Here is a 17,543-nt window from a genome sequence, read left to right as displayed (position 1 = left end):
GTCAGAAAGCACAGAAATGCCTGTCCAGCCCTTCCCTCTGCCCGTCCATCACAGGGGAACGACATGAACCCAGCCCAGTTGCAGGGCCTGGGAGTGCAAATTTAAAAATCTTTTTTACAGTTAAGGCTTTCAGTGATTGAAAAGGTTTATGTATCTCCTTAGAAAACAAGTGTATGTAAGTAGTGTTATTGCAAAAGGGTTTTACAAAATATTTTGGTTTTAAGAACATTTTAATCAATATAATCTTTATTATTTTCTGATTTCCTAAAAAAATTCATTTACTTTATGGACATTTTATGTCTTCTACATGTATTTATTCAGCCAGTTGATCATATCCTTTCTTCCTTCCTCAATATAAGGTTTATCCTGAGGATTGATATTTTCTTTTTTACGGTGTACAAAACCATGAGTCTGTCCAGGGTAAATTTTAACTTCATAATCAACTTTACAGTTTTGTTTAAGCTTCTGCTCCAGATCGGTGACCTGTAACACAGAACATATCATCTTTACAGATCTCAAATTAACGTTTTTTTTCCCTCTTGCCTCTCTCCTCCTAGCAACTCCCACATATAGAACAACTGTATTTTGCAACAGAAACAGAAAACATTTTTTAGTGTCACTGTAAAACTTTGGGGATAAACAACACAAATTTACATAGAACTACAGTAAAGAGGAAGAAAAGTGAAATTCATTTTCTAGTTTCTCCTAAGTAAATACCAGATTACAAAACAAGGATGGAAAGCATACAAAGATAAATATCTCTGATGGGAAACTCACTTGCTCTAGTGGGATGAAATCATCATTTTCAGCAAAAATGAAGAAGGTGGGGTGAAGCAAATTGGATCCGTTGTCAAAGAACCTGATCACTCCTATGGAAAAAGCAGAGGCATATGAAATGATTCATGTTAGTTAAAGTGGTTAAACCACTATTAAAGACATACAATCACAGTGAATGCCATGACCTGGTGGCCTGCTGCCCGTGTAGACCCCAGCACAGCTGACTCATCAGTGAAGGTCCCTGTACTCTGGCAGAAGGATAGCAAAACATTGCAGAATATCACTATTCTTTTCCTGTGAGCCCAACAGCAGAATAGAGTACAGACACGTATTTCAAACAGATTTTCCAAATATTGAAAAGCAGACAGTGGGCAGCATCCTGCCTGAAGACTTATGGAAACGGAGGTAGGCAAGATCCTGAGGCAAAGACCCACCTCACAGTAGCTGCTGGATCCTAACAGGTATGAAAGATATGTACAGAAACTATTTTGTTGTCACCAGCCAAGAGGAATCTGAGACATGGTGAGGCCCTTAGTGTTCCTTGTACTCTGTGGTGCACAGAAGCAATCCTGGCCGTGCCACTCGAATCCTGCTGTTCAGGATTGTTTCTGTGCAAGAATGTGGGTGCATAAAGACAAATTGTGCAAAGATTTTTTGAAATCATATCACCTTCTCCCATAAGATGTCACGTTAAGATTCGTTACAGTAATGCTCCTCCAGAATAGCTCCTGCTCTGATCATGTTCTCTCACAACATAACAGACCTTTGACACTTACCATAGAGGGACACCCCCGTCTTTAAATGAGGATTTTTCAGCATCAGATGTTGTACTGCTGCTCCACCCCAGCAGAACCCAATGGCACCAATCTCCTTCGCGCCACATTGCTCCTTTAGATACTTCAGGACAACATCAACTTCTCTAAAAAAGGTAAATAAAAGTGAATTAAAGCTGGAGCCTGATTCTACAGTGGCTGTGGCTCAGAGGCTGACTGGGCATTGGTCTGCTTGTGGAAGGTAGTGAGCTTTTGTATCATTTGTGTTTTTTCTCTTTCCTTCACTTATTAAACTGTCTCTATCTCAACCCACAAGTTTTCTCCCTTTTGTTGCTCATATTCTCCGCCTGTCCTGCTTGCAGGGAGTGAGAGAGTGGCTGTGTGTGTGCTTGGCTGCTGGCTGGGGTCAACCCACAACCCACAACACTCGCTTACAATTATTCATTTCTAAATTATAGGGCAAACTGCAGGTGAGAAGACAGAAAAAAACATGTAAAGTCACTCTTCCCACATCACCGTAGTTAGAACCTTAAGTGATTTTATAAACAGCAACAAAATTAATGTCACAAGTGGCAATATTTGTCCTATAGGCTAACAAAAAAAAAAAAAAGTTTAAAAGAGGCACATCCACTCAAGAACATCCCATTATCACAACATCCCATTATCACAAATGTGACTAGAGGTAAAGTGTTCCCAGGGGACACAAATACTTCATGGAATTGTGGCAGCAAGTTTAAAACTGTTGATTCAAAATCAACAGCAGTATTACATAATTAAGCCAGGTCAGATAAAAATGGTTAAAAATATAGCTAGAAAAATGGCAAAGTAGTATTGTTTAAAGTTGCTGGGATCTGATGGGGAGCAGAACAAATGTTCCCCAGTTAAATCACATTTGGTGACTGTGTTTGCACCTTAACAGAAACTCATAGAAGATGTGCCTGCCCACAGGAACTGAATCAAACCGAAATGGAATAAGCCTGCTGTATCCCCTAGCCTTTGTTGGTTCTTTTCTTTTGAGTCATTGATCCCCCTTTTACTCTCTGCACAGGAAAATAGTGGTCACTTTTACTCTTGTTCAAAATCTTCTCCAAAAATCATTCCTCACATAACCTTCAAGCTTAACACTTGAACTGCACAAATTTTTTGTTTCTGGACATCCATCTGTATTTGATCCATTAATAATTTAGGACCTAATCCTGCATCTTTACTGACGCAAAAATTCCTACTAAAGAAGCACATCCACAAGCTGGACCATGAACAACAGTTGTACTTGTCTATTTTGCTGGCCTGTCGAGTTTTCAGCCAATCATCGAAAGAAGCCCAGTCATTTGAAGGTTTCCACCCTTCTTGTCCCACAAAAAAATCCGGGCAGATGGCTCTGTAAGAAAAATAAAAACATTTTATGCCCAAGAAATAACAGTGAGAAAGGATTGAAGGGAAGTCTGTGTGTATTACAAAAAATTCATTTTGTTGAGTACACATAGAATTTAATCTCCTTCAAAGCATTTTACATGCAACCTCATTATTTTTCCGTGTCTGATAAATACAGTTAGCTAACTTCCAGATATTTTTTCCTTTTTAAAATTCATTAATTAATCTGTCTTTTTTTTTTTTTAATTGCAATTGAAAAACCTTAGTGGTTTCCTACCAAATTAGAAATAAAAGAAAACCTACAATTTACACAGTCCATACATTTGGGCAAGAAGGAATGCTAGCCCAGTAATACAGGGAAGTGGATATACAATACTCCTTTCACATATCTGAGACCTTATTTCTTTCTCTGGCACAAGCTGGTACGGTTCACTTCCACAGAATTACTTTCAGCTTGCCTGGAATTTTTGCCATAGCAGTGAACTTGCGAACGTGCTATGTAAGGGAGGAGGATGCAGCTGTTTCATGCTCACAGAGCCATTACAGAAACCCAACTAAAGATGCAGAATAAGACTTTCTCCATTTCCCCCTTGCCTTCTTTACTTGTCTACTACCTCGTTATGGTGGGACTGCTCGACAATGATGCTTTAACAACAGGAAACTCTTTATAGAAGCCTGTAAATGAAGCCTATGAAATTGTTCATGTTTGTATGGTTTACAAAAAAAAAAAAAAAAGGAAACGGAAGACATTTGCAAAAGAGTAGGATTTCTTACATGTATCCATTGGCTGTTAGCATATCAGCCATGTATCTCGTGTTTGGGAGTTGCCATCCAAATATATCATGAATCACGATCACAGCTTTGTCTGTGCTGGCAGAGGGTTTGGAAACATAAGCCCTGATGTGCTCAATTTGTACTTCCTGCCCACGGCCGCCGTAGTCAAACCTGTCTCCAATGTCACACGGGCAGGGCCTCAATTCGTTAGCCATGTGTGATATCGCCCTGGGAAGAACAGAAAACATTCAGGTGTGAATATCACAGCACACCACACTGGAAAAGATCGAAACACAGAGGTATCATAGACTGTTGAATTTTTGAATCAGTACACTTACCGATCATTGATAGATCAAAAATGCAACATCAGTCAATCAGCACATTGGGACATTTTTTATAACAACCTTGTTGGTTGTCTTATAAACTCTTATCTTATCTTATAAAGTTGCTTATCTTATAAACTCTTCTGCGGGGACCTGGCACATAACTAGGGCTTGTGTGCCCTACAATAATACAGGAAAAGTAAAGAACAACCAGCCATGCAACCATCATAAATTAATTAAATAGTGATGAAGCCAGCTCTTTTCATCATGTATATGTCCCTGCCAGGAATGCATTCTTTGTTATAGACTGTAAAGGCTTAATACAGGACTTTGCATTTTGGAAATAATAATAATAATAATAATAATAATAATAATAATAATAATAATCAAGCAAAAAAAAAACACACTTGTGTAGGAAGACATAATTACACCTTGATTAATTGTGGCATTTTCCTTGAGGATTAAATTTCCTATAGCAGACATTTTCAGTGTCAAGAAATCCTTTTTCTAAACCAGCATTAGCCTCAGATATGGCAGATTTTGAAGGAGGATGCTTAAAGAAGTTGTCAGAAAAATGTACTGATCAGTGGAAGCCAGAGTATAAAATTCTTAATATTAAAAAAAAAAAAATACATTCAAACTCCAAGATAGAAAAACAAGAAAAATGAATGCAAGGAAAAATCCATGAGTTAAGCCAAATGTTTTATGAACAAGGTAACAGTAGGGTACGGTTAAATTATTACAAACGATTGCTTAGGTGAAAATAAACAAGTTATTCACAAAGGTCAAAAACCACCAACAGAGACTAATACAGGTTGGTGTAGATCCTTACACTCTCAAGTTAATGATTTTATGCCACTGACCTTAGATTAACCAACTGGGTGGACTGACTTCATATTACTGCAAAAAGACTCAAATAACTTACCTGAATATGCATAGGGCATCTCCAAGTTATTCAAGAATGTGGGGAGAATTTAGGTAAAGCTTCGCCTAAACTTTCTCCAGACAAACTGCAAAGGCCTGTGAGCACTGTCTAAGAAAACTCTGCCTAGTACAGAAGCAGGGATGTTCAATATTGACTGCACCAATTGTGCTCACAGAGAGAAACGGGAAAAACAGGTACTAAACGGTCCCTGAACTGGCATGACTTCAATAGTTGCAGCACTAAAGGGACAGCTGCAGGAGAACCAACCAACAAACAACCTTACAGCCAGGAGATTTGCACAGATTTCCAGGGACCAAGATGTTCCAGATTTACAAGGTTAGGTTTTCACAGATGAAAATTTCAAAACAAGCTGTATCTTATTTGAAAGCTGTATTAACTTTAGGCACACATATATACAAATCCTCAACTTTTTTCTTTTTTTTAATAAGCCACACCCACCTATGTTTTTTTCATATGCTGTAGTCTCATATAAAGGACTCCTAATTTAAAATAAGTCTACAGGGAAAAATGAATTAATAGACAGAATTTAAGCCAAAATGCAGTTTAAATGTATAGTCAAAAAGAGTTGATAACTGCTTTTCCTTCAAAATTTTTTTTTTATTAGACTAAAATCAGAATATATAACAAGTAGATCAATTGAATATTAAAGAAACATGTTTTAAGACCCCAGAAGCACAAATGCTATGCCCCACAGGTCAGCATATGCTTAAAGGATTTAATTGCAAATATTTTGTATTAAGCTGTCTGGTAAAATTTAAAGTAAAATCTAAAATATTGAATATTTAGAGACACGGATATAGCAGCTCAGGAAGCAAGCACCAAACTCAAGCCTATGAGGCAATGTGGAGGCTCATATGGTGTATCAGCCATATAGACTTACAGGCTTTGTAATGTAATCAAAGTGTACCACTGTTTCTACATTTGCTGTAGTATGCACTATATGCAAGTTATATTTCCAATTTCTGAAATTCTACTGAACTATTTCTTAAAGCTTTATCTCCCCCTCCCTTATATAGAAAAGATATTGTTCTAGGAGGAGCTGTAAGCCCACATCCATTACTGCACTCTTTCTGCTCTACCATCTCCACCTGCAAGCACTTGCGTATTTGAAGGCCAAACAATAACTTTAGCTTTCAGCAACCTGAACCTACAACTAGAAGAATATGAAGATGTGCTCTGTGGCTCTTTCACTTTCAAGAGGTTCTCCTGAGTCTCCTCTTGAGATGTCTTCCCCATCTTGAGAAGGAAACCAACAGATTTCCGAACTGCCACCTGGAATAATTTGGGAAGAAAGTAGCACTCTGGTACCATTTAAATGAACATGAACTCTTCAGAAAGGCACGCAGATAATGTGCAACACCGAGTTCAGCCTCAGCAGGCACTTGCTGTATGTTTCTTGTGAGGAAAAGCTGTGAAAGTTAAAACCAAAACCAAAAACAAACGAACAAAAAACCACACATACCTGTAGCACAGCCAATGTGTGAGACAGCAGAGCCAAGCCACAAGTGTGCAGCGAGGACAGCGAGCACTGAATGGGATCACGAAGAAAGTGCTAACTCATAAAATGGAAGGGGTGAGTGCAAGGATCAAGTTTCTTCAAATAAGAGTTGCGTAATTTACTGCCTTTATCTGTACATATCACAGAGTCACAAAGCTAGAATTTCACTTTTTTTTTAAGCCTTTAATTTTCTTGTAAGTATAAGCAGGGTGTGCTACTGTGACAAGTCATGCTGTATCTGAATAAAAAATGTTCCCTGTAGCTTATACAAAATGGTATTAATATTGGGAGTTCTTCGTAACTTACGAAACATGTTTACTTAGCTGAGCAATTCATTTAATCTTTTTTTTTTTTTTTTAAGGGTGTTCCTTTGTTTTCAAAGGTTGGGGTAGTATCACTTTCAAACATTATGCTGGCATTTTTATTTCCTTAGACTACCTATACATTGGTAATAGAGAAATCTGAAGTCATCAGCAGGGTGAGGTAGTGACACAGAGACATCGTTTCAAAGCCCTATACAAGACAGAGCATAGCATAGGAAAAATATTTTCTCTTTCAGCATGAGAACAAATAAAATCTGAAAAAGTAACAGTTGTGTAGATTGCTCTACATATAATTATAATAAATGTTTTAAATGCTGATACATTTTTATCCTATCAGGACATGTTATATATTTTTTCCCTTTTGAATTAAAGTGACTGCCTGATCCTTGTATCCCTCCCATTTGGCTTTCTGATCTTCTTTTTGTTGCATAATCGGGTTTATTCTTTAGAGAGCTTTATGTAAAAATAGCAGTGAAAGTTCACTGTTTCTTCAGAGGCACATCTGAAAAATAGCACTAAATGCACTTTTGTCCCGTGTTGACAAAGTGACCCGTTTTGCAATTTAGTCCTCACGTATAAGCTGTTTGTCCATATTCTAAATAATTTTATCACTATGATTTGTTTACAATTCCTAAATTGAAGTCAAATGAATTAAAAAAGCCTACCAAAGAATCCCAGAGTGAAGTCATAAGGTTCAAAACCCAATTCTTTTGGTAGTCTTTTTTTTATTAGAGGAGGGGCTTTTTTTTTTTGTATATTACAAACTACATAAATTACAAATTACAAAAATTATAGCACATAGGGTTAGATTCTCCACAACTTCAAAGATCAGTAGTAAAATAAATGACGAAAACCGGCAGTTGAAATCATTCATAGAAAAGAGACACTACAGCAATTCTTCCAGAAACTTCTCTTCACCAGGATTGCTTCGCCCCACGCTCACTTCCTTGAGTGACTGTACTGTGCCTGTGGAAACTTTCCTTTATACGTAAGACTATTTTCCATGACCTTAATATTAACATTAAACTTTATAAATTAAACGGGTTTTATTTTGATTTCTTGTTGGTTCTGTGTTCCTTGATAATCCATTCAGATTTTCCCCTTATAACTTTTAATTAGAAGTCAAAATTTAATTCAAAACATTCACAATCTCCGTATGTGCAATTGCTTGCACTTTGTACTATAAACTCCAAATGCCAGATCTTACACGGTGAGTTGCAGTTTTATTGTGAAGACTTGACTGCACTTGTAGTAACTTGCATTTATCCTTTCAACTTCTAACAAATGCAGCATCTCAGTTGTTTTTTATTTCCTTTTGCTTAGTCACAATATTAGTTTTAGAGTACGCATGCCATTTAAATATTTATGAATGACAGCCATTCTCTAAATATATGACCTGATCATCCTCTTACACAACAGCTTACTTTCTAATGCTAAGGGAACTCCACTGAATTTAGGGTTGCCTAGGTTTTACACTGAGGTAATTAAGACACACTAGACTTCCAGATCTCTACATTCTTCTCCTGGAAAAAAAAAAAAGAAGAAGTATGTGTTATAAGAGCTGTATCACCCAGGCAACAGGTAGATTAATACATTAGGTACAGATGGTATCTTATCAAAAGCAACACTTCAGCAGCAGTCACAGACCAGAATTAGAGTTCTCCTGGCAAATTCACAGAAGATGGGTCCATCAGTGGCTATTCAACACAATGCCCCATCAGGAACATCCAGCACAGAAAGACCCTAAACTGCTGCCTGCCAGGATGTGGAATGAGAGGAGAATTCCCTAAGCAGCCACTGCTGGCCACCAATGAAGGCTGGGTGCTGAGGTAGATGCAATCTTGAGCTGATGCAACACAGAGATTTTTACTGTATCATCAATGGAAAAATTACGTAACAAGATACATTGCGCAAAAACATTTAATATTTCTTCTTCAAGCCGTAACCATGGTTTCTAAACCACACAATAATGCCCTGTTTGCCGTTTGTATTATACTTTTGATTTCTGAAGCTGATTAGGAAATTATCTATAGAGTATCACAGGACCAAAGGTAATGTGAGAAAGCAGTACTCCATCTGAATAACCTCAGACTCCAAATTTTGAAAAAAGACATGCACAATAAAGTCACTTGTTAAATAAATACCTGCCACCAGGGTACCAGTCAAAGAAGCCTAGTGTCTCAGAAGTAGTTCCATCAGACAATCCATTTGTGTCCCTAAATTTTGGGCCTGTGATTTGTATGGTATTTAGATGAACAGTGGCCATAATATGCAAACATTATTCCACCATTAGTATAAATTATTTCAAGTATTAAGCTAAAACCCAAGGAATTGTAAACCATTTCACAGCATATTAAGACATGACACTGCTAAGTGACATCTGAAACCGCCTCAAAAGAATACAGCATGAACTTATGAGTTAAAATCTACTGACAAAAAATATATATATATATAAATATTGTTTGCTTTTTTTTTAATTTCAACAAGCTCTCCCTCCTAATTTTCTAAAATGTGCTATCAAAAATCTCCACAGTATGTTACATGATTATGTTATAAATTAATTGTTTGCTTTTCTATTAAATATATTTATTCAGCCAGTTGATCATATCCTTTCTTTCTTCCTCAATATAAGGCTTATCCTTAGGATTGATATCTTCTCTTCTGTGATATACAAAACCATGAGTTTGTCCAGGATAAATTTTAACCTGATAATCAGCTTGAGAATTTTGCTTTAACTTCTGCTCCAGTAGGGTGACCTGTAATATAGAGCATAGTCACAGTTACATTAATATAGATATATTCCATGCTGCCAGTCCTTAGTTTATTCATCATTCAACGCCCTGATTTATCACGCAGGCTAGACACTAATAACCAAGCTCCCTATGGGCAAAACAAAAAGTAAAATTATATAAAGAAAAAATACAGTTGCAATAAGGGTCTAGAAAACCTGTTAGAATATAAAGATAGGTACAACAACCTGCAAAGATATAGATACAATAAAAGTACTTCCTACATACACAACATATGAAAATACTAAATAAACTAAAACTGAGTAACAAGCCTCAGTCAGACACCAATGGATGCAATTTGGCTTATCATACATGGTTTATTAGTGTATGTGTCTGAAAAGCTTGAAAAACATTTGTATGTATTGTTTAGAATGACATAAATGAGGGCAAGATATCCCTTTTTTCAAGTTTTAGGAACTTGTGTCACATCAATGTCACTTCCAAATGTTATATAAACACCAAATTTTTGAGGGACCTCTAGGGAATATGTAGTCCGACCCTTACTGTCAACTACAGCTCAGGGCCTTGTCCAGCTAGGTTTTTAATACTTCCAAGAATGAAAACTTCACAGCCTCTCTCGGATTCAAATATTAAAGCACCTTCAGAGGAATTCTTTTTTTCTTATGTTTAAGTGGAATTTCCTGTTTTGCACTTTGTCCCTGTTGCCTCTACTCCTTTCACTGAATACCAATGAAAAAAGTCTGCCTCCATCTTCTTTATTCCCACCTATTTCTCTGTCACTGACGACTTCAAGTAGCGCTTTGAAAACCATGTGCTCTTTTACCTCACTAAGACTTTTAAAATGTGTTTTGTTTTATGGCTAATCAGTCATGAGCATGACAGTTTACCTAACAAATCTTTCTTTCTATACTTCAGACTACGCGTGCAAATGTGAAAAATCCAAGTGGAAATTCCTGCAGACCAGTTCTCCAGTTATAAACCTGGACTTGTGCAGCTGATATAAGATATCCTTTTATGGACACGTATGCATGGGAACAAGCACATCATCCTGCATGATGGCCTCACTTCACAGGATATGTGGAGATATCTACACGTAAGGCTTATTAACTATCACAGTGCAGACACTCATTAAGGTTTCACAGAAAATAGTTGCCAGTAATGCTGGGAAGTGGAATGACCAAGTGCTCGTAAATCCCAGACTGAATGTTTCCTCAGCTGCCCTAATTCTATCCTTTGTGTTATATTTCATAATGTTACTTCTAGGGTGTGGGTATGTTTTCATTTTAAAGTCCATCATTCTATTTAGCACACAAATTTGACTAAGAAAATTTGTAAAGTGAACAGAATTTTTGAACGCTGGATGAGACAAAGAATCACAGAAAAAAATCTCCTTCATTACAGTACTAGAAAATTGATTAATATTAAACATATATTTAATTTCATAAGTATGATCTCCCTAGCATACTGGCTAGAGTAGAGTGTGCAGCAAGAAAAATTGATCCTTTTATCAAAAATTGCATTTAGGCACATATATTTGCACACAAGGGAGAAGAGCTTATGTTGCAAGTGCAACAAAAAATTAATAATTCTCAGTACAGGTGTTTTTCTGTGCAGTTTAAGTGCACCTTTATATAGAAAGTAATTGCTCATGGGTTTACCTTGTTCCATTTGCTTTACACTAACTTAAAAATAAATTATCAAATGCAGCTAAAAAGAAAAAACGGTCTTCTAAATTACTGTTCCTCATCATATCCTCGACTTTATTTATTCCACTAACTTTACACTTTTATGTATTTTCTTCACTGTGAGGTCTGATAAAATGATCATGTCTAAATTACCCAGAACCAATAGAAAAAAAAAAAAGAAAAATAAAGAAAAAAAAAAGAAAAAAAAAAAGACATTCAGCAAAGGATTGCTCCCTGAATACTCCAAAACTGCAAGAGGATTTTTATAAAACTTTTTTACCTGGGTTATTGGAAATACCTTCACAAAAGAAAGAGACTTCAGGAAAAAAAAAATATATGTATATATATAGTTCTAATTCTTTTTTCTAAGTTATGTAATTCCTTCTATGTCTGCCTCCATTCTTCTGCTTATTTGTTGATTTTTTTTTAATAAGGCTGAGTTTTGGCTTATAATTCAGGAGGAAAAATTAAATGCAGAAATGAAAGAAGACAGAGGTTATTAGCGTACTTGATGAAGGGGAATGAAGTCATCTTTTCAGCAAAAATGAAAAATGTAGGGTTCAGCAGATTGGACACATCAGAATCCTTGATTAGACCTAGAAAACATTAAAAATAAACAAACAAACAAACCTTCAATTGATTTTTAAGTTGAAATTCAGATTCAGCACTCTGTTTATGCAGTGAAAAGTTCTCCTGTCTTACGCAACGTGTACCCGTAAATGTCATTATGTCAGGAGCTTTTTAACAAGCTACTGTAAACATGGCTTCTAGAAGAACACCCTTCTAGATTAAAGCTTTATTTTAGTTTCTTGAGCTACAGATTGAATATCTGAATTCATATGACTTGAAAGATGTTTTCTGTGTGTACAACGTAGAGTTACTCTGAACTGACGGGGAAAGTCATGGCTTTAATAAGTAGTCCAAAATTTACATTCTAGGAACACTAGCAAAGAGCAGTTTAGCTAACCCAGCTTCTTGAGCGGAGCATAAAAGGACAACTGATGCTAAAATAACCACAATCTAACTACACAGAGTAGCTAAATCAAAAACAACACTTTCTGTATGTGGGTGAAGTCCTAGCTCTGCAGCATGCAGTTGCAAAGCAGTAGTAAACAGGAAAAGGGAACTGAATTGGGAAGGGGACCCAAGGACATGTATGTCTGTCTAAACCTGAAGTAAAGATGCAGCTCCTACGATTCATTATGAAACTAGGAACAAATTTCCTCACTACCATCTTCCTTGCATAATATCCTTCCTACTTTGCTCAAAATATCTGTCATCATCAACTGAAAACCTAATTTGAAGAAATAATGCTAGATCAAGTACCTAAGCTATACAATACACATACGCATGTGTACCTGCTTGTATTACATCCTTGAATTTACCTACCGTAGAGAGATACACCAGCCCTTAATTTGGGGTATGTCAGCATCATGTGATGTACAGCAACACCACCCCAGCAAAAACCGATGACCCCTAATCTCTTAGCACCACACTGTTCCTTTAGATATTTCAGAATAGCATCAGCTTCTCTGGAACATATAAACAAATGCAAATTAAGCACACATAGTAAAATCAATATTGGAAAATATGAAAAGAAAATATAAGTATGCATATGTGTCCCTCTACTGTGTTGCTACTATATTTATTTTTTTCATAAACTTTAAATAAACCATTATTCCAGGCAAGTATTATGGCTTGCTAATCTGAAATCATCAAAGATAGGAAAAACAAATGGAATCAAATAAAACCACAACATGGATAACATACATCAAAGGAAAGCTAAAGGGATGGAAAGCAGATGATTGTTTAAACACCTACCTAAGAGGTAAAAATGCTTAAAGCTCTCTGAAAAGTTGGATGATTTTTTGTTTTGTAAATGTAGACACAAAGAAGTAATAACAACCTCTCCAGAGAACACTATTCATTAGACAGTCAATATGTTGACAATAACTGTAAGTTAGCCTCTGAGACACTTGCTGCAGGAAAGTCAACATAACAAACATGGAAGATGTTTCAAGGATTTATAGTGTCAGTTGAAATTCACCTGGCCCAGATGCTGTATTCTGGAAGCATCCATTTACCCCTGAAGAACCCCGAAGACCCCTGTCACCATGCAGAGGCACTAAAGAGAAAGTATCGGTGGGAGAGAGGTAACAGTTAAGTGTTTTATATCACCTCAAGAACTATATTTTCAGCCCCACATATACTACCTTATCTGTCGTCCCACCGTCACCACATACACATACGCAAATTAAGTGCCAAAAATTTTTCTTCACTGTAGCTGACATTTAAAACATGTGAATTGCCTGTAAGAAATGCCAGGCAGAGCCCAACCCTTCCTTCCCGTTCCAGCAGAGAGGGGACAGATTCCAAACTAAGAAGTTTCCACAACAACTGAGACAGGAGCTCTCTGGATGTGATTCAATTATGTCTCCCATAACCTTCTCACCAAATACCTAAGCCCAGCAACCTTTAATGTAGCTACTCCCCACAGACCAAGAAAGAGATTTGCTCTCCGAGTAAGTTAATTAGTTTGATTTCTAATTAGTCTGGCCCCTTCACAGTATTGTCTTGCCAACAGCTGCCTTCTGTGTTACTAAGGCAGTACGGCACCTCTGATAGAGACAGAAGGTCTTTGATGATAAATGCTTGAGCAGCGTTGCACATGTGCAAGGAATGGACATGATCTCTTCAGGGGCAGCACACTTTACACCCTAATATTAACAAATTGAAATCAAACACCAGGTTAATTCCAGGCTAACTGGAAGCCAGGGCAGGTCACAGATCGCTGTTTAAGCAGCGTTCCTCGAGGACTGCTACAGGTGTTAAGCACTAGCTTCTGTTTCACAGTGGTCCCAGTGTGAATTTCTTCACAGAGGTGACATGAGAGTTGTCTGTCATAAGAACAGCTAAATGGCTGTGGGGTACTATCCCTACTATCCCTCCCTGTGTTTAAATGTTTAAAGATTCTAGCCAATGTGATATGCAGTTCCCTGACACCTTACTTGTTTATTTTTCTGGGATCTTGAGCTTTCAGACAATCATCAAGGTTGGACCAGTCATAGGAAGGCTTCCAAGCTTCTTTTCCTGCAAAAATGTCTGGGCAGATGGCTCTGCACATGCAGACACACATAAACAAAATCAAAATTAAATAAATTCATCAACCCTGAGACTTTCTGGCCCTTTATACAACAAAAAGCTTCTACCCAAGCAAAATATAGTTTTTATTTCTTTTCCCCAAGAAAGTCATGTTTTTAAATACTATTGTTAACTGCTCTACAAAAATGCCTATATGCTTTACAAAACATTTCTAAGTATATATATAAGATTTTTTCAATGTTTCATTGTGAAATGATCAAACAGGGTCCTGATTACAATTTTTGATTTTGCATACAGCGTTCATTTATACCATTTAACATAAATCCATCATTAATGCATTCAAATTAAACAAAGGCAGCTACAGAAAATAGTTATTTACTACAGAGCACATCATGAGGCTTGCTTATGAGCTAGAAAAAAATGATGGACTGAGTGCTTTACTGCAGACATCATTTAGTGACTGGAAAAAGAGACATAGAGTAAGATCCCACTCAGTACTGAAGAGCTCCTGCATCACAAGAGTAGCTAAACCCTGGCTCACGATGACCTGGGATGTGCCGCATGACCAGCAGAAGAGTCAGGGCCATGCATTCACTAGAAGGAAACAAACAGGGACTCCTCAGGCTGCCATCATTGGGTCACCCTTAGATACTGCTGTGTGCTCTCCCCAGCCCAGCCCACAGGGCAGCAATGGGATCCCTGGGAAACCAGTTATCTTTCACTTATTAAATGCCTTTGTCTCCTTTGTCTTCTAATGGTAGAAAATAAAGAGTGGGATTTCTTGCAGAAAACATTTCTTACATGTATCCATTAGCTGCAACTATATCAGCCATGTGTCTCATGTTTGGGAGTTGCCATCCAAATACGTCTTGAATCACAATCACAGCTTTGTCCATGCTGGCAAGGGGTTTGCAGGCATATGCCTTGATGTGCTCAACTTGTACTTCTTGCCCACAACACTCATAGTCAAATCTGTCTCCAATATCACATGGGAAGGGCTTCAATTCATTAGCCATCTGGAAATCTGCAGGAAAGCAAGCAGGACAAACAGTAATGTCATTTATTTGCATCAGTAACTATGATGATAAGTCATAATCTTCATGCAGTCCCCACATACCCCTAGTAAAAAGCACTTTGTACCACAAGGTTAGAAGTGAAAGCTCGAGGCAGCTTGTAAAGCAGCTCCTGGCATCGGCCCTCTTTGGTTGCCATTCATGAATCCCAGTCAGTCAGCGTAACCGTGGTGTGCAATAAGCTCAGAAGAAGGGCTCATGTCAATCCATGTCAATCCATCATTCCTAGCTTTCTGCTTGGAGCAATCCAATTTGTGCTAGCTACATTTCCACGTGAGCTCCCAACAAACCATCCCTCTCTTGTGGTCTCCCACCTCCTCCTGACAGTCTGGCACCTGGTCATCTTTTGCTGTTACTCCTGTGAAACTCCACTGTCAGCAAGCCGCTCTTCTGACTACTTCTCCCTTGCAGTTTTCATTGTGCGTCCCCTTTCTCTTCCTTTATGGGGAATCCAAGACTGCAGCTGCTTACATGCACTCTGCTGGTCCCTTAGTATCACCTGTTGAGCACAGCCCTTTCCCAGAGAACTCATCGTTAAATGGCGTCTCTACAAGCTCCCAAAATCCAACTCAGAGAAGGTAAATCAGCAGGGGTTTCTCTGCACACTCTGTAATCTGAACTAGAATGGTAAGAGGAATATAGGGATGTACACCAGGGTTGTTTATGAGTACATCATAGATACCTAACTTTTCTAGAGGTGTACATTTTAAAGGACAAAATGGAAGCTACTTTATTTCTCCTCAAGTGAAGAGAGGTTTCCAAACAGTTTATAGCCTCAGAGGTTTTCTCAGAAGAATCCCTCAAGCTCATTTTAATGTCTTATTCCTTTCAACAGGAGATAGACCACTGTAGGATCTTGTGTTTAAAAAACCCAGCTAACTTCTGGTGCTCTCTACTCTCCTCCTTCCACCACGCAGTAGGTGGTTATACACAGCCTTTTTTTTAGCCCATATTGAGAAGCTGTTTAACCTGATACTGTTGCCACTCTTAACAAATCAAAATGGCAATGGTTGCTTATTAACAAGGGATAGTCTCTCTTCCCATGTAAATGAATCTACTGGAATAATATTCCTTGGTCTGGCTGGTCTCATTGCTAAAGTGAAATCCAGTGTGCTGGCAATAAAAATCAAATGTGCTCTTCAACATTAACTATGTTTGCTAGGAATGTATCTTAATCATTTATCCCCTTCTGGATTTTCTAATTAATTCTAGCAGATGTCAGCTAAGACCTTCAATATATCTCCAGTACTCTCTCCCCTCTTCAATTCCTCTACTACAAATGCACATAACATGGTAAATGGTGTTAAAACCAAAACAGGAAAACACAGTGAACAGCACCACAAATTACCCCAAATCCTGCCCCTTTACATCAGTTGTGCTGTCTTCACAGGGCAACACGCTTTGGGGTGACACATGCAGAGGTTCCCAGCACCGAGAATTGGCCCTCTTAGGGTAGGCCCTCCACAGCGCTGTTTCTGAACAGAGCTACTCTCCTGACCTTCCAAACCAATCAGCAAAACCCCTCCAGAAGTTGCAGTGCAGTTTAACTAGACTAACTGCAGCTTTTCCAGCACCTTTCTCAAACCTCAGGCAAAGCAATGAGTAGGGATTTCAAATGCACGCTGTAAAACTGATCAGACCTAGAACAACTCCCCTACCACTGTGTTTGATGTTTTCCCTCACTTTGCACAGTTCATGTGAGCAGTAAGCTGGCAAAAATCCATTTATATTTAAGTAGAAGTCCCATTTCTTTTAAAAGTAGCCTAATATTACATGTCAAAATACAAGTTGTGTTTAAACAAATACAGTGGCATTTCCAAGGCTTAGTAAACAGAAGTTTAGTAAGCAAAAATGCTATATTGACAAGTATGATTTTTGTCATGTAATGACTTGAAGAATGTTGATGAATTATGTATAGAAAGGAGAAAATCATCTTGTACTACTGAGGTTACAGCTAGAAACATGCCAGTGTTCACTGCATAACCTTTGAACAGCAGTGAATGCCTGCTATAAAATGTTAATTAAGCTGACGTAGATTATAAAAGCTACATAAAATAGTTCACAAAAGAGATTAATAGAGATGCTGATTAGACCATTAAAAAAAAAAAAGTTTCCTCAACCCACTCTCGATGTAGAATTTATCTGGTA

At 37.6% G+C, this 17,543-nt stretch overlaps 1 protein-coding gene across 2 annotated transcripts; it reads right to left on the bottom strand.

Annotated features, from left to right (window-relative positions):
* Positions 1–228: 228 nt before the first annotated feature.
* Positions 229–6,580, bottom strand: LOC106036539 (carboxymethylenebutenolidase homolog). Of its 2 annotated transcripts, none has more exons than XM_013181978.3 (6): positions 6,427–6,580; positions 3,696–3,923; positions 2,821–2,928; positions 1,554–1,696; positions 778–869; positions 229–483 (listed from the first exon to the last, which is right to left on the bottom strand). In XM_013181978.3, exons 2-6 carry the CDS (start codon positions 3,908–3,910, stop codon positions 304–306), a joined length of 738 nt encoding a protein of 245 aa, XP_013037432.1. In that variant the 5' UTR covers positions 3,911–3,923; positions 6,427–6,580; the 3' UTR covers positions 229–303. The 2 variants fall into 2 exon arrangements, with proteins under 2 accessions (XP_013037432.1, XP_066848676.1); XM_066992575.1 differs by lacking the exon at positions 6,427–6,580 and adding an exon at positions 4,944–5,092.
* Positions 6,581–17,543: the final 10,963 nt, after the last annotated feature.

Source organism: Anser cygnoides, chromosome 2, assembly GCF_040182565.1.
Source record: "Anser cygnoides isolate HZ-2024a breed goose chromosome 2, Taihu_goose_T2T_genome, whole genome shotgun sequence".
Taxonomy (NCBI): domain Eukaryota; kingdom Metazoa; phylum Chordata; class Aves; order Anseriformes; family Anatidae; genus Anser; species Anser cygnoides.
The sequence above is the reverse complement of the archived record's forward strand: the minus strand, read 5'-3'. Positions and strand labels throughout refer to the sequence as shown.

Bases quoted from the DNA above. Each gene is read 5' to 3' on its own strand.
- LOC106036539 (XM_013181978.3), bottom strand. From the start codon at position 3,910: ATGGCTAACGAATTGAGGCCCTGCCCGTGTGACATTGGAGACAGGTTT. The intron at 1,697-2,820 runs GTACAACTGTTG...TACCTTTTTTAG, and splicing joins CAGGCCAGCAAAATAGACAA to AGAAGTTGATGTTGTCCTGA. The intron at 870-1,553 runs GTAAGTGTCAAA...CTTTTTCCATAG, and splicing joins GACGGGGGTGTCCCTCTATG to GAGTGATCAGGTTCTTTGAC.